We start from the raw sequence: 24,394 nt of genomic DNA, 5'->3' as shown, positions 1-24,394 counted from the left end.
GCAGTGGGGTGCGTCTGAAGGCTGGCTTGGCTCCCGGAGGTTTTGGGGGGCTCAGGTGAGTCCCCAGGCAGGCGGCGGGGTCCCCGAGGGGCTGTGCCAGTAGCGGGAGGCTGGCGCTGGGGAGAGGAAGGCTTGGCAGGGCCGGCGCTGCGGCCACTCCTCCCCCTGCTCTGCTCCGGTTTGAAGGGTCGAGTGCCGGAGCTTGGGAGGAGAGAGCAATGTGAGTGCTCTGAGAGTCTGGCTGGGACAGAACTCCTGCCTCTTCCCTCCTTTCCTTCCTCCAGCCTCTCCGCTCTGCTCTCGGAAGCAACGGAGCTCGTTTTCCCTTTCCAATGGCCCCACTTTGCTTGGGTTTTCTGCTCCTCCTGGCTTGCTGCTTCTCCTGCTCCGAAACACAGCTCCTGGACTGGGTTTGGGACAGCACAAAGACCACAGGAAGCCCAGCAGTACTTGGTGAGGGAATCCCAGCATCGGAGCCGCCAACCTCAGCGTCAGCTCCGGCTCCCAGCCCGTCCCCAGGGATATGGGGTGGCGAGGTGGCAGGAAATGTCACCACCCCACGGCAGCAGGAGCCAGATCCTGCTACAGCAGCACCTGTGGGTAAGGGAACTGCAGCCAAAACCACGGAGCAGTGGGACAGGCATGCCACAGGGCTGGTGGAGAGCACAGCATGGCCAAGCATTGCTCCTCTCCACAGCATGTCACCTGCCCCAGGACAGCAGGCAGCCAGCAGCCCCACTGACGACCCCCAGCTCCTGGGGTCAGGGACCACTGAGAACCTGCAGCTCCTGGAGACAGGGACCACCGAGGACCTGCAGCTCCTGAAGATGAAGACCACCAAAGACCCCCAGTTCCTGGGGTCACTGACCCCCAAGGATCCACAGCTCTTGGAGACGGGGACTACTGAGGACCTGAAGTTGCTGGGGTCAGGGACTACTAAGAACCCACAGTTCCTGAGGATGGGGACCACCGAGGACCCCCAGCTCCTGGGGTCAGGGACTACTGAGGACCTGCAGCTGCTGGGGTTGGGCACCACTGAGGACCCACAGCTCCTAGGGATGATGAGTACCACAGACCTGCAGCTCCTGGTGACGGGGCGCACCAAGGACCCACAGCTCTTGGGGACAGGGACCACTGAGGACCCACAGCCCTTGCGGACAGGGACCACCAAGGACCCACAGCTCCCAGGCATGAGGACCACTGAGAATCTGCAGCTCCTGGCGATGAGGAACACTGAGTTCCTGAGGACACTGACCACCGAGAACCCAGAGCTCCTGGGGAACACTGAGAAGCCACAGTTCCTGAGGACGATGACCACCGAGAACCCAGAGTTCCTGGGGACAGGAACTTCGACAGCAATGGAGACACAGGTGTCCTTGCAGAGACCAGCAGGTCTCCAGCCAGGTAGTGCCCCTTTTCCTTTCTCACCAGGTGACAGTACCCGTGAGCAGGCGGTGCCGCTCCAGGACCTCTCGGCACACCCTCCCCATTACTTCCACACAGCATCACCCAACCTATGGCATGGCAGAGGCCACCTGGGGCTGGCTCTGGCCAGCAGGAATGAGAGCCAGAGTCCCCGTTGGCCTGACCAGAGGGTGGATAAGGGTGTGGATTCTCCTGCTGCCAATAACTCTGTCCCTCTGGAGTTCGATTTACTAACCGCTACCATGCAGCTCTACAGGAGTGACGGCGCGGGGCTCACATCCTTTCCGGGACTGATGCCAGTGGCTGGCCGTTGCCAGCCCATGCCGACCCACCTGCCCTTCTGCAGCGTGCTGGGCACCAGCCATGTCCGATTGCCAAATTACCTTCAGCACGGCAGCGAGGAGGAAATTTGGGCAGCTTTGCATGAGTGGGAGGGGCTGCTTGAGTCGCGGTGCCATCACTACCTGGAGTGGTTCCTCTGCTTGCTGCTGCTCCCCGGCTGTAGCCCCTCGGTCCCCGTAACCCCCCCGCCATGCCAGGGCTTCTGCGAGGCCGTCAGAGACCTGTGTTGGACTCACTTGGCCGGCAGGCGCCTGCCTCTGCCTTGCGATGCTCTCCCTGAGGAGGATGAAGGGGTTTCTTGTGTCTTTATTAATGCTTCTGCAGGTAACGTGGCTGGGCAACGTCCCTGTGTTGTGTCTCCCCTGCCCAGACTCCCCCAGGGGCTGGGGGATGCTTCTGCCTTTTGCCCATGGGATGCTGCCAAATCCAAAATCGCTTTCCATCCAGCCTTGGCTTTTCCAAACAGAGCCAGTGAGTTTCGGCTCCCTTCACAAGACCGAGCATCACTCCCAGTCAATCACAGTGGCCAGCACAGGGGATGCTCCCCAAGCGCATTGTGCTGGCATTCAGGGCCAGTTTCCAGGTGCCACAGGGCTTTGGGGTGTCCATCCTGTCTGGGATCAGAGCACTTGGAGAGCTGGTAGCTCCCTGCAGGAACAGGGTAAGGGCCCAGACCCTGTGGCCACCTAGTCACAGCACCGTGGTGGTGAGGAGGTCTCAAGGTGACCCTCAGCCATGCCTGCATGCTCCCCTCCTCCAGAGCAGTCCTTTGGGGTTAATGATTCACCCGATGGCGGCTAATGTTTGATCCCCGCTGCTTGGGAAAGGGGGAGAGGTTACTTCACCCCCAGCTTCATCATTCGGTGGCTGTGACCTTCCTGGGACCCAGACAGGGCAGGGGGGTGAGAGAAGGGAGCAGGGAGGAGTGTGACTGGTGCTTGGAGAAATGCAGTTGGGATGAAAGCTGGAGCTCCCCCCGCCTGCCAAAGCCTCTGAATGAGGCTGTGTTCCCCTGCCGACCCCTTCGCCCTCAGGGGATGGCCGGGAGATGCCGAGGAGGAATGCCGAGACCGGGGGCTGGCAAACTAGGGTCGCACACATTGTCTCCTCGGTGCCAAAGAGGCTCTGTTCGTGGGGGGATGCACTGGGATCATGGGGATGCTTGCAGAAGAGGTGCATTCCCATCTGGGACTGCACTGTGGTTGCTTGGATGCGCAATGTCAGGAATGAGCAGGGAATGTGGGGGCTGTGGTGCACCCCATGGAGTGACTTGATGTGCTGCTGTGTGCTGGGGGTCCCCTGAATCCCATGCTGGCAGCCTGGGCTCAGGCCAGCCAGGAAGGTCATGGCAGAGTGGGAAGGTGGCTTGGGGAATCCTGAGGACATTTCCCATGGCAGAATCACTGTGTCCAGAGACATTCCCACAGCCATCCTATGCCAGCACCAAACTCACTGTGGCCCCCACCATCTGTCCATGTTCCCTGGTGCATCCCCAGTTTGCCACAGGGATGATGTGCTGCAGTGTTTGGGTTCTGGATGCCCTTTGGAAAAAGCAGGTGTGGCTTGAAAGTTCTGGGAATGAGAAGGGACACTTGGCTTTAGTAGGGGAGCAGACATTTGAAGGGGTCTCCCCTTACCCCTCTGCTCTCCAGTCCCCATCCAGCCTCTGTCACGCAGGAAAACAGTTCATTTGCTTTGGAAAGTGCTAGGACCCAGCTCCCACCCCGGACTCGGGGGCGAGCGGCATGTTTGAGGAGGAGGGAGACTCCCAGAGCCGGCTGCAGCTCCAAGGGGAGAATGGTTGCAGATTGCCCTTCTAACAAAAGCCTCTTTCAGCATGTCCCGTCATCCTGAGCCCGGGGGGGACACAATGACTTGTCTGGCTGCAGGAATTGCAGCACTGGCTCTAACACCCGTGTGGACCCCCGGGAGGAAGCTCTGGTTTCCTTTTTTCTTAAAGCTGCCATGAATTTGGCTTCCTCCAACCCCAGATAAACGCAATCCCTGCATCCTGGCATTTGCAGTAGGAATGAGCTTGTGAGGTGCTAAGCATGGAGTGACTCAAGGGTGGGTGACAGGCTGAGAGGCTGGGGGAGCCCCACTCATTCACCCCATCAGTTTTGGTGTAGGGCTGTGCACATCTGGGAGTGAAAGGGGACTGGACTCCAGGGTCCAGAGGTTCTCCTCCAAGCAGACTGGGGAAGCCTGATCCCATTTCAGGGCAGATGAAGGGGCTAGAACTGGTGGAAGACTGGGAAGGAGATTTTCTCCCAGTCGGTTGTCAGTTTTGGGGTGCCAGGGTTGGGAGGGACTGGGGGCTTGGGGAACAGGGTGGACACAAAGCAGTTTCAGAGCCAGAGTTTCAGAGGATCAGTGTGTCTGGCTCTGGCAGAGCAAAAGTTTGCCACCACCTTTAGTTGGTGGCACTTCTTATGTCCCCACTGCTGGGTCCCTGTCATGGAGCTGTTGCTGCATTGGGATTTGGCAGCCAGGGAGCCTGGGAATGCTCCATGTCCCAGGCTTTGGAAGAGGCACCTAGATTTTCATCACCATCCCAAGAGACGTGTTTTCCTTTTGGGCTGGGTAAGGCTGGGCTGACTTCTTTTCTTTTCTTTTCTTTTCTTTTCTTTTCTTTTCTTTTCTTTTCTTTTCTTTTCTTTTCTTTTCTTTTCTTTTCTTTTCTTTTCTTTTCTTTTCTTTTCTTTTCTTTTCTTTTTTTTTTCTTTTCTTTTCTTTTCTTTTCTTTTCTTTTCTTTTCTTTTCTTTTCTTTTCTTTTCTTTTCTTTTCTTTTTTCTCTTCTCTTCTCTTCTCTTCTCTTCTCTTCTCTTCTCTTCTCTTCTCTTCTCTTCTCTTCTCTTCTCTCTTCTTTATCTTTTTTTCTTTTCTCTTTTCTCTTTGCTTTTTGCTTTTCTTTTTTTTTTTCTTTTCTCTGGAGAAAAATATCTGGCTCCAGAGCTAGGTGGAGGTTGCTGGCTGATCCTCCTGGGTTCAGCCCAGGATACCTCAAGATACACCTCTGATTTCCCCTACTCCCCTTTGCTCACATGAAAATCAGGGCTGGAACTGGAGACACTGAATTGTGTCAGCTCCTGCTCCTGGCTCGGGATAGAGCCAAAACTCAGCACTGAGCATCCATTCCCAGTGCAGATCCTTCAGCAGTTTTGGAGCCAGGGTGGTTGGGTTTCCTCCCTCCCAGGAAAGGAGAGGTTAAAAAGCCTCTCCTTTGGAGCTGGCACTGGCCCCAAGCGGTTGACATAGGAGAGGAGGAATCCAGCGCCTGGTGTGTGGGCGATGAGGATATGCTGGCTGCCAGAACAACGGGAGCTGGCGGACACAGAGCCAGCTCACCCTCACCAGATGTTCAGCTGTGCTGGGTAGGAGAGACTGTGTCCAGAAGAACTTTCCCAATTCCCTAATTCTCAATAGGAGTTGGGAAAGGAGGCGACCTCCAAATTGAGAGCATCTGGAAGCTGAGCTGGCTTGAGCCGCATTCCCAGGGTGTTGTGAGGGGATGGCTCTGATTTATTCCCAGCTGGGGTGACCATAGGATCTTGTCCTGGGATGACGTGAGGGGTCACTGTGATCCCGGAATGAGAATGGATGCACCACGCTTCCCCAGAGCTCCATGGTGGTTCAGCATCCTGGTGCTCCAGCAGCATCTCCCTACCATGGGCAAGACCCCTTTGGTTTTATCTCATCTCAGGGAATCTGAGCAACCTGGTCTAGTGGATTGTGTCCTTGCTTATGGCAGGGGGATTGGAAAGAGATGGTCTTTAAGGTCCCTTCCCACCCAAGTCATGCTATGATTCTGTGATGTCCCAGCTGTGGTTGGAAGGCCAGCAGCTGGGAACGGGAAGCATTTTGGGAGGCGTGTCTGAATGATGTAGTGGGAGCTGCTCAAGGTCACTGCCTTGATCAACACACAAATCTTGGGGTGGGTGAGTGGAGGGAGTCACTAAAGGACAATTTATTTGGGAGGCACGGGCAAGGGTGTCCTTGCTGAGTGACCATCCTTGTCTGGACCTGAGACCATCCCCTGTCCTTCCTTGCAGAGAGCCTGAGTGCTGAGATCAGCCTGCTGGAGCTGATTGGGGACCCGCCGACAGAGGAGATCCACAGAATTTATGGCCCTGACAACAACCCTGGCTACGTCTTCGGTCCCAACGCCAACACGGGCCAGGTGGCCCGGTACCACCTGCCGAGCCCTTTCTACCGAGACTTCTCACTGCTGTTCCACATCCAGCCCACCACGCCCCGGGCCGGCGTGCTCTTCGCTGTCACGGACTCCTCGCAGAGCATCATCTACGTGGGAGTCAAGCTCTCGGAGCTGCGCGACGGCCAGCAGCAGATCATCTTCTACTACACAGAGCCGGGCTCGCCCAGCTCCTTCCCGGCAGCCACCTTCACCGTGCCCACCCTGCTCAACCAGTGGACGCGCTTTGCCATTAGCGTGGAGGAGGAGGAAGTCGTCCTCTACCTGGACTGTGAGGAGCACGAGCGCGTCCGCTTCGAGCGCTCCCCAGATGAGATGGAGTTGGAAGAGGGCTCCGGGCTCTTTGTTGCTCAGGCCGGAGGGGCTGACCCAGATAAATACCAGGTAAGAGCTTTGGTCACCCCAAGGAGTATCTCCCAGAAGCCTGGAGAGATGTGACACTGCCCAAGCCCAGAAGACAACCAGCTCCCTGGTTATCCATGTGTGTTCCTGGGGAAGGGGACACCTGAGATGGAGGTGAAGGTGGCTTCAGATGCCACTGATTTATTGTCTTGGAGCTGACCAAGGCAAAGCTCTCAAGCTGGGCTGGCAGGGGGACATGGGATTGCCATGCAGCTCTCACCATTGCCTTTTCTCAGCAAACACATGGAGCCTCTTCAGATCTTCCCATTCCTAAAAATACCCAGCTCCTTTGGTGGAGAAGCTGGTTTGTCTGGGAAAATGTCTCTCTTACATGGAAAAAATGCTTGGGCTGGAGCATATCTTTGCTGGCTGATGTTGGACGGTATCTCCAGGAAGACTTTGGAGAGTGAAGAAGGATGTGATAGCTCAGCCTGTGCTTTGAGCAGAACTCATGTTCCAGATAAGGGTTGTGGAAAGTGTGGGGAAAATGCCCAGCTGACATGGAAATCCCCTGCAGGACTTGAGGAGAGGAATGTTCAGGTTTATCCTGGGCTGAGCAGGATTTGCCCAGCAATAGAGGCTCTCCTGAGGGGAGCAATGTTTTTTCTGTGCAGTTCTGCAAAGCATGTTTCTGAGCTTAAACATCATCCTGACTGTACTGCTGCATTCCCCATGGAATGGCTTTGGGCAGGGAAAGTTCCCCCAGGAAGGGGTTAATCATTGATGAGCTACAAACTGGTTTGCAGTGGGATTCCGGTTACTCCCTTGAAAAGCAAATCTTTGCTCTTGAAAAGCAATTTCTTTGCTCTTGAACGTGCTGGGAGGGCCAGGTCATGGCTGTGGAGAAACTCCTCTCCCCAGCTTGAGGGGTTTGGCACCGTATGGAAGGCATGGCAACAGTCTGGAGCAGAGCAGACCCTTGTAGCAGGTGATGCTCCCAGGCCTGCCAAGCCCTGATCCCACTGCCCACCCCCGGTTTTCCCATAGGGAATAGCTGGCCGAGGAGGGAAGGAGGCCTTGGCTGGGTGAGAGGGGAGCGGCATCTGACTGCCTCGTGGTGTTTCCATCACTGTCCAGCCCTGCCTCGCGTTATCTGGAACTAATGGGGCATCAAGTGTATTAAAGCCTGGCCCTGGGTCAAGCCTCAGGATTAACTTGCTGGGAGGCAGCTGGAAGGGTGTCCTGGCACCTCTGCTCCTTCCTGAGTTGTCTTTGTGGCTGCGTCAGGAAACCTGGAGGAGCAAAGCCTGCAGGTGACGCAGAAGCCCCTGGGACAGCAGCTCTCAAGGGGGAAAATGGGGTCTCAGCTGGGGCCTGGCAGGAGGGTTCGTTTGCAGCTGGATGGACATAGTTTAGTGGGGGACCTGGCAGCGCTGGGTTAATGGTTGGACTTGATGGTCCTAGAGGGCTTTTCCAGCCTTTAACAATTTCATGATTCTATGGATTCACCATAAGATCTCTGGTGCTGCTGCTCTCTTTATCAGAGCAAAGAGGCTGCAAAGATCCCCTATCACCATCCGTTGTGGGACTGCCTCCCTTCAGGGCTTGGAACTGGCTTGTTTGCCATGCCTTTGGAAAGCCCCAGGTTTCAACCTTGCAGCCGCTGCCCAGCACCACCAGCATGGCTGGACAAGCCATGTGCCAGAGCTGGCATCACATGGGCTGAGCAGAGGTAGCAGCCAGGACCCAGCCAGACACCCAGCAGAGCTTTCACAGGGATCTTTTGGCCGTGCTCCTTGTTTTTCATCTCTGGAGGGCTCCCTGGCCACAGCTGAATGCCCTGCCCCACGCAAGGACAGCTGGCAGATTCTGCAGCCCACATGTTGTATTTCCTGGGATAATCTTCACTTCCTTACTATTTGTTTGTGTTTTGAAAGCACCGTGTGCATCCAGGCCACTTGTTTATACAAGAAACCACCACAAATCCCCTTCACCCAGCACATCCCAGAGCCCAGCCTGGGTCCTTGCTGCAAGATGAGACACAGGGATGCTGTCGGGATGGGAATCTGCCAAGTTGGGATGCTGCCCATCCATCTGATCCCAGTGGGGAGGAGCAGGGGATGATGCTGGGAAGTGAACTCTGAGAGAGGAGATAACTCCTCCTTGGTGTCTCTTCTTTGGGCAAGACAAGTACAATAATATTTGGGCTGGCCTAAAAGCACAGGGCGCCATGCCTGGGCAAGGAAACATGATGGACTCAGGAAAATAGGGACCAGGGCAATCGCAGTTCAGCCAGGCTGACTGAGACATAATATTAATGAATTATAAGTAGATTAAGTTATATAATAAATATATTCTAAAGATACAGTTTATATAGAATTAAAACAATTATATCAGTTCCTCTCACAAGCAAATGCCCCCAGCTGGGTGGTGACCTTGTCCAGTTGCTCACAGTGCGGACAGCAGATCTCATCCATCCTTTTTCTCCCACTCGAGGATGTGGTGGCAGAGTGGCACAGCAGGTCACATCACAGCCGGGTGGCGCGTCCATGTCCCCCACCCATCCGTGGTCTCCTTGCAGGGGGTGATTGCAGATTTGAAACTCCGAGGGGACCCGCGGGCGGCCGAGCGCCAGTGTGAGGAAGAGGAGGATGATGCAGAGGTGAGCACTGGCAGCATGGGTTTGGGAGGGCTCGGGGCTGCCCCCACTGTACTCCCAGCTCAGCTCTCACTCCTTCTCCACGGGCAAATGCAGGTCTCTGGGGATTTTGGCAGCGGGATGGAAGGTGGACAGCAGCCCTCAAGCAAGGTTGAGGTGAGTTGCTGCCCACAGGTGTGGCACTCAGGGCGGGACCCCAAAATTCTCATGACAAGGCGGGCTGAGTGCCTTGCATGGCTGAGGTCATGGGATGCTTGATGGTGTCTCAGCACCTGTCCCTTTTGGGAAGGCACTGGGAGGTGAACGGTGTCATGGTGTCCCCTCGTTGTTGGCGCAGGGTGTCCCAGGGCTGGTCGATGCTGTCCCCGTGACCTCCCCCCCCGTGGTGGGGGGCAGTGGCCCGAGGAGTGGCGGGGGGTCACCGCAGCAAGCCGAGAGGTCCAGAGCTGAGGAGACGCTGCGGGTCTCCACGGGAGGTAATTCCAGCAGCTTTCCCCTTCCCCAGGCTGCACAAGTGGGGACATGGTGGTGGTGTGGCCATCCCCAGCCATGACTGGGTCCTTTTCCTTTTCCACAGGCACCGGTCGGAAAGGCGAAAAGGGGGAGAAGGGGGAACGTGGCTTGAAAGGGGACTTGGGGACCGGTGGCATTGTAGGGCCAGGCAGTGTCAAGGGTCAAAAGGTGGGTGAGAGCTGATCCCTGGGGGCTTGAGGGTGCCAGTGACATGTCTGTGTTTGACACACACTTCTCTCTGTTTCTGATCCTCAGGGGGAGAAAGGAGACCTGGGTGTCAAGGTGAGCATCACTCGGGGAGCTGGCACAGAGCCATGCCCTGCCCAGGCTGCCATCTCAGAGACCTGCCACCCATTCCCATCTTCCTCCCCTCCCTAGGGCAGTGCTGGATTTGGCTACCCTGGCTCTAAGGGCCAAAAAGGAGAACCAGGTGACCCCGGACCCCCTGGGACCCTCTCTCGGCATGCTGATGGCTCAGTGGTTGAGCAGGTCACCGGCCCCCCAGGGACACCAGGGAAGGATGGAGCCCCTGGCAGGGATGGCGAGCCTGTGAGTCAATTCCACCCCCCCACACAGGGTTGTCCCTGCCCCCTACCCTACCCAGCTGCACACTGACCTGTCCCCTCTCTGCCATCCCTAGGGAGATCCTGGCGAGGACGGAAAACCCGTAAGTGGGGTGGAGGTGGTGGCAGGGTGATGGGGGACGGCCACCCCCTTGCCTTACCACCTGCTGACCCCCCACTGCTCCCCTTTGCAGGGTGAAATGGGGCCCCCAGGGTTCCCTGGGATGCCGGGGGAGCCGGGCCTGAAGGGGGAGAAGGTGAGTGCCAGTGCTGCCCCCCTTCCTCTCATCCCCAGCTCAGCTGCACCCCCAAACCACACTCTCTCCTCTATGCCAGGGTGAGCCAGGCGTGGGGCCGAGGGGACCCCCTGGACCACCTGGCCCTCCAGGACCACCGGGACCCTCCTCCAAGAACGATAAGCTGGTGAGTGCCCCCTGGGACACAGGGATTTGAGGGATGGTGGGTCCATCAAGCCATAGAGGTGCGGAGTGCTGCCACCGGCCCCTGGGCGAGCCTCAGTGCCGCCAGGTGCCATGACATCCCCTTGTGCTTCTCCCCCAGACCTTCATTGACATGGAGGGCTCTGGATTTGGTGGTGACCTGGAGAGCCTGCGGGTGAGTGGGGGTGAGCGCCTGTCTTGCCAGCTGGGAGCGGGGGGACATCCTTAGCCATGGCCCCCCATATCTCTTTTAGGGTCCACGAGGGCCACCTGGTCCCCCAGGGCCACCTGGCGTGCCCGGTTTGCCAGGGGAGCCAGGACGGTTTGGGATGAACCGCACAGACCTGACAGGACCACCTGGGCTGCCGGGCAGGGACGGGATCCCCGGGACCCCGGGGCCAGTGGTAGGTCTGTGGGGTGGCCAAGGAGACCCATCCCAGGGCCACTCTGTGGCAGTGGGGGGCTTGGTGCCCACCAGCCCTACAGGGTTTTCCTGTGCTGGAACCAACTCCTGGGATCTTACAGGGTCCTCAGGGTCCTCCAGGAAGAGACGGGGAGGTTGGGCAGCCGGGGCCCAAAGGAGAGCAGGTGAGTGGAAAGTTAGCTCTGTCCCATGTGCCCCAGGAGCATGTGACAGCTGTCCCACAGGGCAGCTGGCATCCCTGGCACATCTCTGGGAAGCCCCAGTTCCTGGGCTGGGGAGCACCATTCTGCTCCTGCCTGGAGCTGGGCAGCTTCTTCACAGCCTCTTCTCCCTCCTCCTTCCAGGGCGATGTGGGTGACCTTGGCCTCCCTGGCCTACCAGGACCCAAGGTACTGTGCCTGGGGTGGGTTTTTTTGGGTTCTCCGTTGCAGACTGGAGACAGGGATGTTGTCTGGGGGAACCGTCTTGCACAGAAATGGGGAAGGGGGTGCTGCTATTTGTGTTCCTCTCAGATCAGGGCACATCTCAAAGGTGCATGGAGCTGCTGACCCCACAAAGGATGCTCACTGGGCACCTGCTACCCTGCCTTGGCTTTGCTCCAGGCATTGCCACATCAGGAAGTGGGCAGGAAAACCAAGGGGGGGTGTGTTTCAAGACACAGAGGAGACTTTGCTTGGGGGGTGCCCACACCCCACTGGAAAATACCCCGTCTTCTGTGCATGACTCTCTCCTGTCTGCTTGCTACAGCTTCTTTCCACCCTGCATCCCCAAAGGTGGAAGTAAAGGCTTGCTGGGAGCCCCTTAGAGTTGGGATGCTGCCCCTTGTGATAACCATCCACTGCAGCCTGAGCTGGGGGCAAAAACCTCAAAAATTAAGGTTTCTTAAACTTAATTCTTACTTTCTGCACTTCTGCAGCACCCAGAGGGCAGATGGGGCGGCAGCGGGTGTAAGGTCCAATCCTGTTGCTTCCAGACCCGTTGCAATCCCAGGAATGCCTGCGAGCATTCCTTTATGGCACTGAGCTCTGCTGCAGCCCTGGAGCCAGCCCCACGTGCAAAAACATTTCCATTTTACGATTTTAGACGAGCCTCTGGTGGCCACTGTGGACATTACATGGGGAGCTGGTGGGATGAAGGGTGCCCAAGCTGGGCAATGCCCCCTCCCACAAAGCCCCTAGGCAGGGGAACATCAGGAAGATCATTCTTGTCCTGTCCCAGAGGGGATTTGTGAGGGGATGCTCTGCCTCCTGCTTGCAGGCTCCAGGCAGTGACTACTGCCACCTTTCATCCGTCCCCTTCTTGTCTCCTTTGCAGGGCAACAAAGGAGAAACGGGACCAGCAGGACCCCCAGGAGAAATGGGCTTAGCTGGCCTTCCTGGGCCCATCGGACCCCAAGGGCAGCCAGGGCCCCCTGGCCCCCCAGGACCACCAGGGCCGGGCTACGAGGCTGGATTTGTGAGTGGTCACTGCAGCGATGGGATGGGATGAGCTGGAGCCGGGGACAGACACAGCTCAGCCCCTTCTCCCTGCATTTAGGGTGACATGGAGGGCTCAGGGCTGTCATTCACCCCTGGACCACCTGGGCCTGAAGGACCACAGGTAGGGCCATTCCTGCCCTTTCCCTCCTCTCCATCCCGGGCTCCCTGCAGTATTCCCGGCCATGATGTCCCCTGCCATCACCCAGTGCTCATGGTCCCCTTGTTGCTTGCAGGGTGTGCCAGGACTGCCGGGGGTGAAGGTGAGAAACCCTTCCAACATGCTGCTGTTCCTGTGAGGAACCCTTCCAACAGGCTCCATCCATGTAGGATGCCTGCAGGCAGCCTGTAGGGATGCCTCTGACACCTCTTTCCTTGCAGGGAGAGGTCGGCAGCCCCGGACAGCCTGGCTTGCCAGGACCAAAGGTAGGAGCACTGGGAGATTGGGATGGCTTTGTGCCAGCACCTAGGTGTGCAGGGCAGTGGGCAGGAGCCCTGTGCCCCATGACCTGGGACTGCATCCTACCCTTTACCACTCCCATTGCAGGGAGATGCTGGCATGCCTGGCATGGATGGCCGCCCTGGCCTGGAGGGCTTCCCTGGACCACAGGTAGGAGCCTCAGCCCCCCAGCTCTAGAAGACCCCTCCCCCACTCCAGGCAGGGCACCCTTGATAGCAGCAGCTCCATCCCCAACAGCCAAAATTCCCCCTCCCTGCTGTGGGACCTGGCTCATCGCGTGTCAGGGGTGCCTACACTCCCTAGGATGCTGTCACCCCCCCCACCTTGTTGCTCCACTGACCACCACCTCCACCCAAAATCATTGCATCACTTGGCTCATTGCCTGGAGCTGGGGGCAGAGGTGGGGTTGCCTGAAGGATTTTTTGAGCCAGAGGTGGGAGGGGGTCTGCACTGGTGAGCCAGAGTCCATCTCCATTTGGTGTTCCTCCTGCTCCTCTTTCCAGGGACCCAAAGGTGACAAAGGCAGCACCGGTGAGAAGGTAGGTGCCACCAGGCTGGGGACGGGGACCAGCCACTGGTGGCCCTGGGCTGATGACTTGTGTTTTCCAGGGAGAGCGAGGCAAAGATGGAGTGGGGCTGCCAGGCCCCCCTGGCCCACCTGGTCCCCCTGGACAGGTCATCAGTGTCTCCAGTGAAGATGTAAGTGGTGGCACCTGGCTTCAGCAAAGGGCAGGGGAAGGGCATCACGAGGGAGCCATCATGAGGGAGACTTCGCCAGCAGCTTTGACCCTTAGAGCCAAGATCAGGGCAAAAAAAACTCATTTTGTCTCTTTTTGCAGAAGTCTTTGGTGGCTTTTCCTGGTCCAGAGGTAGGTGCCCTTCTGTCACCTGTGCCCTCCCCTCAGCAGTGTCAGGAGGGCACCCTGTTTTTGGAAAGAGGGGGGTTTGCTCTTAGGAGCATCTCTGCTTCTCTCTGCAGGGCAGACCAGGCCATGCTGGCTTCCCGGTGAGTTGGTGACACATCTGGGGACCACGGGGTGACAGCTGTGGTTGCCAGTCCTGCTGTGCTTTGCTGCAGAGTGGTGGTGGTGATGGAGGAGGAGTTTGGGGCCTGCTTTTGGTGGGTTGGGAATGACGGGGACTCTTGTGTCCTTTCCTCAGGGTCTGGTGGGACCGAAAGGAGATAAGGGGTCAACTGGTCCCCAGGGTGCTCCAGGGTTGAAGGTATTTGCTCCAGACCACCTGCACCCCATGGAGTGGTCACATTCCTGGTCCCCCATTCTACCTGGCCACCAGGTGACACCAGCTCTGCATTGGCGGGAGCCTGGTCCCTCCGTGTTGCCTCCCACCTCCCCTTCTCTTGCAGGGGGAGAAGGGGGAGCCTGGCGTCATCATCAGCCCTGATGGGACTGTGGTCACTGCCACGGTGAAAGGAGAAAAGGTGGGTTCCTGGCAAGAATGGGGGGCACATCCCCATGGGATAGGTGCCAGGTGGTCCCAGTGGTGATGCCTTTCCCTCTCCTTTGTTTGCAGGGGGAGCCGGGGCTGCAAGGCCCAACGGGACCATTGGTAAGTCACCATCACCCTCCTCCTCCTTGTGTCCCACGGGGAGGGATGGGAATGATCCTAGGCAGAGGGAGTGCCCCCATATTGAGCATCCCTCACCCTCGTCTTCTCTCCCTTCCAGGGTCCCCCAGGACGAGCAGGGATGAAGGGAGAGATCGGCTTTCCGGGCAGACCCGTAAGACCTGCTCCCGGTTTGTTTGTGTCCATCGCCTCCACCGCGTCCCCCTCCCTGTTTGCACGTCCTGCAACCACTGAGCCCCACACCCTGCCATGTCCCTGAGGGATCTGGCAGTACTGGGGTGTCAGAGGTGACTCTGGAGCACCAGATGTGACACCAGGGGCTGGCAGGGGGACAGGGACGAGGCTCATTGTGCTACTCATGCGCAGGGACGTCCGGGCATGAACGGGCTGAAGGGTGAGAAGGGCGACCCCACAGACGTGCTGGGCTTGCGGGTGAGCACTGCTGTGACCCCCAGCTGCTGGCCCTGCAGGGTGGGGCACACCCCCCCCAAGGGGCTCCCCAAGGACCCCAATCCCTTCGGCAAAGGGCACATCTCCTTCTCTCAGGCGCTGGTTGTCCCCCTCCATGGTGGGGACTGTCTGCTTTGCAGGACTTTGACAAATCTTCTCATCCTCCACAGGGTCCCCCAGGCCCCCCAGGACCCCCTGGGCCCCCTGGGCCACCTGGCAGCATAGTCTACAACAATGGCAATGTGAGTATCACCACGGTCACCAGGATGGACAAGCTGGTGACTGGGCCCCCAGTGTCCCCTGCCTGCCTGGAGGGCACTGAGAATGCTCTGGTGACATCCTGGCTGGGGCTGGCATGTGGGACTGTCACCAGCATTGCGGGGGGCGGGGGCCGAGGATGCTGCTGTCTCTGCAGCCACTTCGTTTGTATCTCCACAGACCTTCAGTGACTCCAGCCACCCGGCGTTCCCTGGTAAGGAGGTGTCCCTCTCGCAGCCACCTCTAGGCATTTTGGGGAACCTTGGCAAATCAGGGCTCGGGGGAAACCCCCTCCCACCCTTAGAGCTGCAGCTCTGAGATGGCATCTCTGCTGCTCCCTACAGGTTTCCACCAGTTCTCAGGACAAAAGGGAGAGAAAGGTGACACTGGACCCCCAGGACCCCCAGGTAGGTGACATGTCCCTGCTGGCAGAGGCAGGCAGGGAGTGGCTCATGCCCGTCCTGGCTCCTCTCCGCTCCTCTCCCTCTCTCCACAGGCCAGTTTCCCTATGATGCAAGAGACTTCAGTACCAGCCTGCGGGTAAGCCCTTTGCACACAGGCAGCTGAACCCAGCATCATTTGGGGTACCTAGCGCATCCCAGCTGCTCACCCTAAGGCTGTGCCATCCCACAGGGTGACAAGGGAGATGCAGGTCCCAAGGGTGAGAAGGGCGAGCCAGGCAGCACCCCACTCTATGGTCCTGGAATCTCAGGACTTCCAGGGCCTCCAGGGCCCCAGGGATACCCTGGGCTGCCGGTGAGTACCTCATAGGGTGGAGAGTGAAGGGGGTCGCAGTGGAGGGTGGCATCCCTGGGGGCTTTGTTCCAACAGATACTCTCTCACACTGCTTAGGGTCCCAAGGGGGACAGCATTGTTGGGCCACCGGGGCCTCCAGGACCTCAGGGTCCCCCTGGTATCGGATATGAGGGGCGGCAGGGGCCCCCTGGCCCTCCTGGTCCGCCCGGGCCACCCTCCTTCCCAGGTCCCCACAGACAAGGTAAGTACTTGCTCTACTGCATTCCGCCCTGCACCCCCACATCCCTTCCTGCCACCTCCAGCATTCCTGCTTGTATCCCATGCATCCCTCCTTGCAGCTCTGCATTCCTCCCCGTGCTGCACCTCTCTCCATCTCACCCTCCTTCTCCCACAGCTGTCAGCATCCCTGGACCCCCGGGACCACCAGGACCCCCTGGACCACCCGGCACTAGCAGGATGTCCTTGGGAGTGAGTCAGGGCTCTGGGCAGGGGTTGCCCCATGGTGCAGGCAGCCAAACCCTGAGCCCTGCCCCGGCCTGTGCCCACAGCTCCAGGCCATGCCCACGTACCAGGCGATGCTGAGTGCTGCGCACGAGCTGCCTGAGGGCAGCCTCGTCTTCCTGACGGACCGGCAGGAACTCCACGTCCGCCTGCGCGGGGGCTTCCGCAGGGTGCTGGTGAGTGGGAGGGGCCAGAAGGGTACCCCAGCCGGGGCTGCACTGCCCGGCTTGAGGGGAGCAAGGACAGCGCTGCCCTGGGGGCTCGGTGGTGACTCTTGGTGATGCTTGGGGTCCCCCGACCCGTGCGCGAGGAAGAGAGGGGGGCAGCTGGGATCTGATGTGCCATGCCCTTGCAGCTGGAGGAGCACAACCTGATCCCCAGTTCGGCTCTGGTGAGTCCTCTGTTTCCCATGCACATCCTCATCCCTATCCTCCTTCCCAATCCCATCCCTATCCTCCATCCTCATCTATCCTCATCCCGTCCACAACTGTCTCTATCCATCAACAATTAACTTCATCCCCTTCTCCATTCATCCCCAACCATCTCAACCCCCATCCCCAACCATCTCCATCCCCATCCCCATCTCCATCTCCATCCAACCCCAACCATCTCCATGCACATCTTCATCCAACCACAACCATCTCCACTCATCCCCAACATTCTCCATCCCCATCCCCACCTGGAGCACCCTGCCCCCCCCCCATACCGTGTCCCCGTCCCCAGGACAACGAGGTGTATGACAAGCCGCCTACCCTCCACTATGCCGGCCCCCAGCCCCGCGGGCCCCTGCATCCGCTCCGCAACCACGTCCCTTCGGCCACCGCCCGTCCCTGGCGTGGGGACGAAGTGGTGGCCAACCAGCACCGCCTGCCTGAGCAGCCCCTGCTCCACCACCAGCACGAACTCATCAATGGGTACTACATCCACCGCCGGCCAGATCCTGCCCCTGTGGCTGCCCATGTGCACCAGGACTTCCAGCCTGCTGTGAGTGCCACATGCCTGCTGATGGGAGCTGATGGTGGCCAAAGCCATGTCCCTCAAGCCCCGTTGTCCCCTCTTGGCAGCTTCACCTGGTGGCCCTGAACACCCCGCTGAGCGGTGGCATGCGTGGCATCCGGGGCGCCGATTTCCAGTGCTTCCAGCAAGCCCGGCAGGTTGGGCTGGCTGGCACCTTCCGTGCCTTCCTGTCCTCACGCCTGCAGGATCTCTATAGCATCGTGCGCCGGGCCGACCGTGCCGCCGTCCCCATTGTCAACCTCCGGGTATGCATATCTCCACCCCCTTCTCAACGCTCTCTGAGCTCCGATGGACCACAGAATAGGATCACAGAGTCATTATGGTTGGAAAAGATCTCTTTAAGATTAGCAAGTCCAACTATTAACCCAGCACCACCAAGGTCTTGGATGCAGAGCATAGCAAAGCCCCCATCCATCATGAAGAATCCCCTTCCCAGAGGATGCTGGGGCTTGGAGCTTCTGGGCTGCTCTTGGGGTGCTGCAGGCAGGGCTAAACCCCCTCCTCCTCCATTTTCCCACCCTTCCCACCAGGATGAAGTGCTCTTCAATAACTGGGAAGCCCTTTTCACGGGCAGTGGGGCCCCGCTGAGAACCGGCGCCCGCATCCTCTCCTTTGATGGCCGGGATGTCCTACGGGATGCAGGATGGTGAGTGCAGGATTGAGAGATGAGGAAATGGGGTTTGGAGCATGGCAGGGCAGCAGCAGCCCCCCACCTTTCACCCTTCCAGGCCGCAGAAGAGTGTCTGGCACGGCTCGGATGCCAAGGGTCGGCGCCTGCCTGAGAGCTACTGCGAGACATGGCGGACAGAGGAGCACGCAATCATGGGCCAGGCTTCCTCTTTGGCCTCTGGAAAACTGCTGGAGCAGGCAGCCAGCAGCTGCCAGCATGCCTTCATTGTCCTCTGCATCGAGAACAGCTTCATGACTGCCACCAAAAAGTGATACCTGCCCTGGCACCCCTGAGCACCCCCATGTCCCCGGGGAGGGTTGGGCAAGCCTGCACCCCAGCACCCCTGGGCCCCACAGCCCCTACCATGCGCCCACTCTCACCCCACAGGGTTTCCTTCTCCTGCAGACCTGAAGCCAAAGAGTATTGCTATGGCCCCTGCCCTGGGTCGGCAGGGGCTCAGGTCCCACCTGGGGCAGGGCAGCCATGGGCTGGTGGCCTTCCTCCTCCTCTTCTAACTCCTAAAATTTAACCACTTCAGCTTGTTCCCCTCCCTGCTCGGATGCTCTTTTTGGGATGGCTGGGTGGGAGGATGCTCGGCAGGGAGATTTCAGTGCTGCCATGCGGACTGTTCCCTGCAAAAGCCTGTGGGGCCTCTCTCACCAGCCCCCCGGCCCCGCACTGTCCTTACCAGGAGCTTGGGGTTGGACCCAAATCCCTGCTGCTGAGGCCACAGGGTCTTCTCCAGCCAAGACACCAGCATCCCACCCAAGGGACTGTCCTGTGGTGATGCTGGGGCTCTCCCAGATGTTCTCCATCCTCCCCAGGTAAGGACTATCCCATCATCATTCGCACCTCCACCTCCCATCCAGCAGAGCTCTGATGGGGGTCTGATCTCCTCCATCCCATCCATGCACCCTGGGGACCCCCAGCTGTGCCCCCACAGCCCAGGTACAGCCACAGCCAGCCCAGCACAGGTACTGGGGAGACAGGGTGGCCCCAAGGCACGGCCAGTTGTGCCCCTGGCACGTGTTTCTCTGTGTGTGTGTGTGTGTGTGTGTGTTGAGCACATGTGGTACCGAGGGCAGGCACTGCCATCCCCCCCTCCATACGCCACCTTGTTGGGCTCGAATGGTGAAGGCACAGCAAAGCTGGCTGGAATTGGTGGGGGCAAATCCAAGGTGCTAAATTAAAAACCAAAAAAAAAAAAAAAAAAAAAAAAGAAAGAAAAGAAAAAAGAGAAATTTGTAACTAGCTTTTTTTGTTATCGTATGGAAATTATTACCATAAAAGCTGTGTGAGTCACACGGTCTCTATTTCTTACAGTCTACTGTATTTTGTGTAATTAATGCAATTTAAAGCGTGTGGATCTTTATATTATTTTTTTTGTCATCAGTTGTGTCTTATAAACCATTTTCTAAAGGCACTGAATAAAGAAACATTCTCTTGTAGCCTGGCTCCGAGCCATGATGGGGATGCAGTGGGATGGGGTCCTCATCCATACCCCTGTGTGACACACGGTGGTGTCACCATGGAAATCCTGCTCCTACTCTATGCGTGGGGACAGGGAAGGGGCACAGCCCTGTCCTCACAGAGCAGAAAACATGTCCCAGCAGTTACATCCTCGACAAAACAGCACCCAGGACCAGCAGTGGGACAGGACACCAAGCACACGGTAGTGATGACAATGCTCACTTCAGGAGCCAAGAGCCGGCCACAGTGTCGTGGTGCCAGCGCTCAGGCTCGCACGGTGCCCACCTCCAGGCTCTTCTCCTGTGCTGGAATTTCCACTGGGAGCTGGCACGGCTCCTTGGCCAAGGCCAGCTCCACCGGCTGCCTGCGGTGGCTGTGCTGGACACCCACTCTGATGGCCGCCAGCAGGTAGACCACAGCCAGCAGGGTGAAGTAGCCAAAATATACATAAAACTGCAAAAGAGGAGAGAGGAGAGAACAGCACTTGGAGCCCTCCCTTCATCCCGCACCATTCAGGGACCACTTCCATCCTAGGTGCAACCCCATCCCTACCTGAGGATGCACGGATAAGCCCAAACCCCTCTTGTCAGCCACGATGATGGTCATGACGGTCTTCAGCACAGTAGCAAAGAAGGTGTTGACCCCGAAGACCAGAGCACAGAGCTCTTTGGAGAGGGAGGTAGCAATCTGGAAACTGGGAGAAATGGGAACAGCGGTGAACCCCTGGCATCAACCCAGCTGCCGGGGTGGGAGTGGGTCCCCAGCAGCACCACGCACATGGCAATGGGCACCAGGAACTGGTGGGAGCCACGGAAGAGGATGTAGGCAGCATAGCACAGCCAGATATTGGTGGTGGAGTTCATGAGCAGAAGCAATCCTGCCTGGAATGCCGTAACCACTCCAATCACCAGCTCTGACCACAGCGTCCAGCGGATCTTCACGTAGCCAGCAGCGATGGAGGCGACAGCTCCTGGGGAGGGATGAAGGATGCTGTGAGTACCTCAAGGATCCCCTGCCCTACCTAGGCTGGGACCCAGCCCAGTGACCATCATGTCATCCCCAATGCCAAACCACCAAAAATACCGTAAGGACCACCATTCCCAAGGGGTGTAGCAGGACAGCAGTGACCCCCTGCCTCTCTGGTGTCCCCACAGGAGGCAGCAGGATGTGGCTGCTGCCTCACACCCCCAGTGTCCCTATCCCAGGTGAGTTACCCAGCAGAGTGGAGGCAGCATCCATGCCTCCGTTGTACACGCGGCGGTTGTCCGTGGTGGGAGAGATCTCGTTCCAGAGGATGTGAGCATAGTACAGCATCAGGTAGTACCCAGCGGAGTTAAAGACCCACCACAGGGACCAGAGGCGGAGCTGGGGCTGCCTGGCCAGCGCTCCCAGCTCCTGCAGCATACGGCACAGCACCATGTCCCGCCAGCCCTGGGTCCCCCTGCCGCTGTCCCCTCTGGCCATCCTGTCCAGCTCAGTGGGCACAGCAGCGTCACCGGCCTCTGCCGGCCGGTTGAAGAAGAGGCTGCGCCGAGGCCGCTCGAGGAAGAGCGTGAGGATGAGGCCGAAGCTGACAAAGCCCAAGGAGACGTAGTTGAGGGTGAGGAAGGAGACACCACCCAAGGTGATGCAGAGCTGGCCCAACACGGAGCTGGTGAAAACCCCCAGGAGCACAGCAGAGCGGGAATAACTGGCCATCCGCTGGTAGCGGGATGGTGTGACCAGGGAGAAGATGTAGGAGGAGTAGGCAATGCGGGCAGCCATGGTGATACTGTAGAAGAACTCCATCAGCTGCATGGCCAGGACAGAAGTGCCCAGCACCAGCAGCAGCCAGATGGAGATGTGGCTCAGGCTCTGCAGCACCAGCACGGGCTTGTAGCGCAGGTAGTCTGTCAGCAGGAAGACGGGCACCAGCACGGCCATGTAGGAGTAGGACAGCACCGGCGTGATCACATTGGTCACCTGCCATGAGGGCAAGGAGGGGCTGAGTGCTGAGCACATCCCTGGGCATGCCCCCCAACCTGCAGATGGTGTGGGCACTGGCTGCTGACCCCCATGGCAGCACCTCCTCGGGGAGGAATGTGACCAGCAGCATGCTCGGCTGGGGGTCTGGCTGAGCCTCGGCCCCTTCCCATGCTGGGAATGCAGAGTTCCCACAGGCACAGCAGCTGGCTGGGATCGAGGCCAGCATCCCTTGGTTGGGAGATGATGACATTGTGGCCCCTCCTTGTCTAACCCCATCCTTGCCAGCAGCCTGGCAGTGTACTGTGCCATCATGGAAAAGTCTCCCCAGTGGTATGGGGCATGACTTCTCCCAGCCCAGCACCCTCCCACAGGCTGCTAAGGTGAGCAGGGGTCACACGCTGCCCCCAGAATCAGTTGCCAGCCTGGGCATGAGGTTTTATGACAGGGCAAGTTGAGCCTGGGACTCAGGGGACAGGGTGACCTCGCAGCCAAGTGAGACAAGACCCCACAACACACCACCTTCACTCCCCAGAAAGCAGCACCACGAGTCACCATATGTTGCCATGCCCAGGACATGACACCCCTGTGCACCCCAGAAGCACTGAGGGATGCTCTGGACAGTCCCAGGATGGTGACCATGGCCATAAAGGGGGACACCAGGGTGGGGGACCCGATGCCCACAGCTCACCTCTGCCTTTGTGAAGTTCTTGTCGGCCCCCAGCAGATAGGGGGTGATGAAGCTCTCCCCGGGCCGGATCTGTGTCATGAAGCCATAGAAGCAGAGGTAGAAGACTTGTAGCTTCCAGTGCTGGTCCGGCACCATCTCTGACGCCGGCTTTTTGGCACCATCATTCTTCGGCACGGCTCTGCAGCAGGACAGCGGCATTATCCCGGGAGCCATTAGCTACACAGGCTCTGCTGGACCACGCAGCCTCTCTTTGTCCACAGGCGCTCTCGGACACATGGAAAACCAGGGCGCTGCAGTTTCTGTGGAAAAAGCAGCAATTGGCACAGGCTCAAAATTCCTCCAGAATCACAAGGCAAATAAATACCACTACCTTCTCCCCAGGAGATGTTCTGGGAAGAAGAAAAGCAGCCATGCATCTCGCTGTGCAGAAGCAGGGAAGGTCATTTCAGGCGGCATTCGTACATCACGTGCATCCGGAGCCTGGATGCATGGAGCATCTGGATCCACAGTGGGGCATCCTCAGCTCCCATCACCTCCTTTTCCTCCCCTTTAAGACTCAGTGGGGTTTGCTGCTTCCTGGAGCAACACTTCCCTCTGAGCTGCAGAGGCAGAGGGATCCAGATGCCCTGCACCAGGGATGCTCCAGAGGGGATGGCACAGGAAAGGAGTTAATGTGCACACCGGGCATGGGGCCACCCGTGTTACTCAGTAGCTGGGTGGCTGGCAGGACTTCAGCTGAGCCGCAGGCAAGCAGCTGCCCCTTGGCTCTTCCCAGTGGGACACAATGCCCAGCCTGGGGAGAATGCAAAATGCCACAAGATTCATGGTCCAGAGGGGAATTAAAAGCTCAGATCCTGAGGTTTGGCTGCAGGAAAGCTGGCAGTGCCAGGAGACCCGATTAGCAGTCATGGGATGAGGGCAGGGACAGGAGAAGGCTTGGACTGGTGTCCTCCCAGCACACCCCACTCCCACAGGCAGCCACCAAAGTGACTTTTCATGCCATATGATTCCTCGTATGCCAATACATGCCACGGGAGCAAGGTTTAGAAACCTGATTACCCTGATAACCACACAACGACTAATCACAGTCATTAAAAAGTAAGTTCATGGTCCCAGTCTGTGTCCCACTGGATCCTGCACGGTGAAATTAGGGGACAATCCCCTCTCTGCTGCCAGATAACACAGGATAAACAGGGACATGAGCCAGCACTGCTGGTGGCAGAGGAAAGCTGGTGGTAACCTAAACCTACAGGAAGCCAAGTGTTCATTTGCCCCAGTGAGGACCCACCGCTCCAGCAGCATTCCCATGGGATTTCAGCACTGGTGCCTGAATGTCACCAAAACACTCGTGTGCCAGAGCTCATGGCTGGGCAAATAGCCCCCACCTCCTAAACAGATCCCTGAGGATCAAAGCAAGCACTCGCTCACTCTTCGCCCAGCGAGCCTGTCCGGCAGTGGCTGGAGCACTGGCCCCTGCTGTGGCAGGAATGGTAAGGGGCAAGGAGCAAGGGGTAATCCCCGCCAAACACCCATCCCAGCACCGTGCCGGGGCCACTGCCAGCTGTGAGTGCCTGGACTCTGCTCCATTGCTTTCTTGTCCCCAGGCTGGGCTGTGGATGTCACCTGCAGCAGCCGCTTGCCTCCACGTGCACCACAACCCCTACGGGATGTTTGCTACCCTCTGCTTCCCATTCCTGCCCTGTCCGTGCAGGAGGGATACACAAATGCATCCCTGGCCCACAGAAAACCATCCACATGAAATCCAGGATGCAGCTCCATGAAGCTGCTCTATTCCCAGGGGCATTGGCTCCTAACTCCCAGCACGTGTCCCCACACACTAAAGGACTCCAGACCAGAACCCATCTGGCTGCACCCAATCTCCCTTCTCCATAACATCCAAGGAGCTACTCTGCTTGAGGTGAGTGGGCACGAGTCCCAGGGAATGCTCCATCCTCTGTCTCTGGTGCAAGCCAGGGAGTGGAGGGAAGAGGAAGAAGGAGAAGAGAGAGGGAGGGAGAGGGAGCACAGCCAGTCCGTTATCACCGTGTGAACCTGTTTATCACCGAGTTATCTGGGCGTGACCTTGACATGGATCACTGTCACGCCACACACGCTGTCAGCCCGGGGTCACAGGTGACACGGGCGGCTGAGCTCCGGCTCAGCTGCCCGCAGAGC

The 24,394-nt window shown here is 58.4% G+C and overlaps 2 protein-coding genes across 3 annotated transcripts; one reads left to right on the top strand and one right to left on the bottom strand.

The window, feature by feature from the left end:
• The first annotated feature begins 134 nt into the window (after positions 1–134).
• Positions 135–19,544, top strand: COL18A1 (collagen type XVIII alpha 1 chain). 2 transcript variants are annotated; one of them, XM_068196758.1, is made up of 42 exons: positions 135–2,091; positions 5,821–6,365; positions 8,905–8,985; positions 9,079–9,138; positions 9,320–9,458; positions 9,560–9,663; positions 9,751–9,777; positions 9,874–10,044; positions 10,136–10,162; positions 10,253–10,315; positions 10,395–10,481; positions 10,620–10,673; positions 10,753–10,902; positions 11,024–11,086; positions 11,267–11,311; positions 12,237–12,377; positions 12,459–12,521; positions 12,634–12,660; positions 12,779–12,823; positions 12,945–13,007; positions 13,361–13,396; positions 13,467–13,556; positions 13,697–13,726; positions 13,837–13,863; positions 14,019–14,081; positions 14,224–14,298; positions 14,391–14,426; positions 14,545–14,598; positions 14,811–14,876; positions 15,065–15,136; positions 15,333–15,366; positions 15,497–15,559; positions 15,649–15,692; positions 15,786–15,908; positions 16,005–16,149; positions 16,303–16,376; positions 16,457–16,585; positions 16,765–16,800; positions 17,133–17,393; positions 17,474–17,671; positions 17,957–18,072; positions 18,155–19,544. In XM_068196758.1, the coding sequence occupies exons 1-42, from the start codon at positions 333–335 to the stop codon at positions 18,366–18,368; spliced, it is 5,700 nt and encodes a 1,899-aa protein (XP_068052859.1). In that variant the 5' UTR covers positions 135–332; the 3' UTR covers positions 18,369–19,544. The 2 variants fall into 2 exon arrangements, with proteins under 2 accessions (XP_068052859.1, XP_068052860.1); XM_068196759.1 differs by having other exon boundaries at positions 138–1,404.
• On the bottom strand, positions 19,338–22,432 carry SLC19A1 (solute carrier family 19 member 1). The gene is made up of 5 exons (XM_068196757.1): positions 22,220–22,432; positions 20,781–21,528; positions 20,344–20,536; positions 20,119–20,260; positions 19,338–20,019 (listed from the first exon to the last, which is right to left on the bottom strand). The coding sequence occupies exons 1-5, from the start codon at positions 22,430–22,432 to the stop codon at positions 19,831–19,833; spliced, it is 1,485 nt and encodes a 494-aa protein (XP_068052858.1). The 3' UTR covers positions 19,338–19,830.
• Between the last annotated feature and the right edge of the window lie 1,962 nt (positions 22,433–24,394).

The sequence above is a fragment of the Anomalospiza imberbis genome, chromosome 7 (genome assembly GCF_031753505.1).
Source record: "Anomalospiza imberbis isolate Cuckoo-Finch-1a 21T00152 chromosome 7, ASM3175350v1, whole genome shotgun sequence".
Lineage (NCBI taxonomy): Eukaryota > Metazoa > Chordata > Aves > Passeriformes > Viduidae > Anomalospiza > Anomalospiza imberbis.
This window is presented reverse-complemented; position numbering and strand designations above follow the sequence as displayed.

Bases quoted from the DNA above. Each gene is read 5' to 3' on its own strand.
- SLC19A1 (XM_068196757.1), bottom strand. From the start codon at position 22,432: ATGGCTCCCGGGATAATGCCGCTGTCCTGCTGCAGAGCCGTGCCGAAG. The intron at 21,529-22,219 runs GTGAGCTGTGGG...CCCTCATGGCAG, and splicing joins AGAACTTCACAAAGGCAGAG to GTGACCAATGTGATCACGCC. The intron at 20,020-20,118 runs GTAGGGATGGGG...CCTCTTTTGCAG, and splicing joins GCTTATCCGTGCATCCTCAG to TTTTATGTATATTTTGGCTA.
- COL18A1 (XM_068196758.1), top strand. From the start codon at position 333: ATGGCCCCACTTTGCTTGGGTTTTCTGCTCCTCCTGGCTTGCTGCTTC. The intron at 10,482-10,619 runs GTGAGTGCCCCC...CTTCTCCCCCAG, and splicing joins CCTCCAAGAACGATAAGCTG to ACCTTCATTGACATGGAGGG. The intron at 15,560-15,648 runs GTAGGTGACATG...CTCTCTCCACAG, and splicing joins TGGACCCCCAGGACCCCCAG to GCCAGTTTCCCTATGATGCA.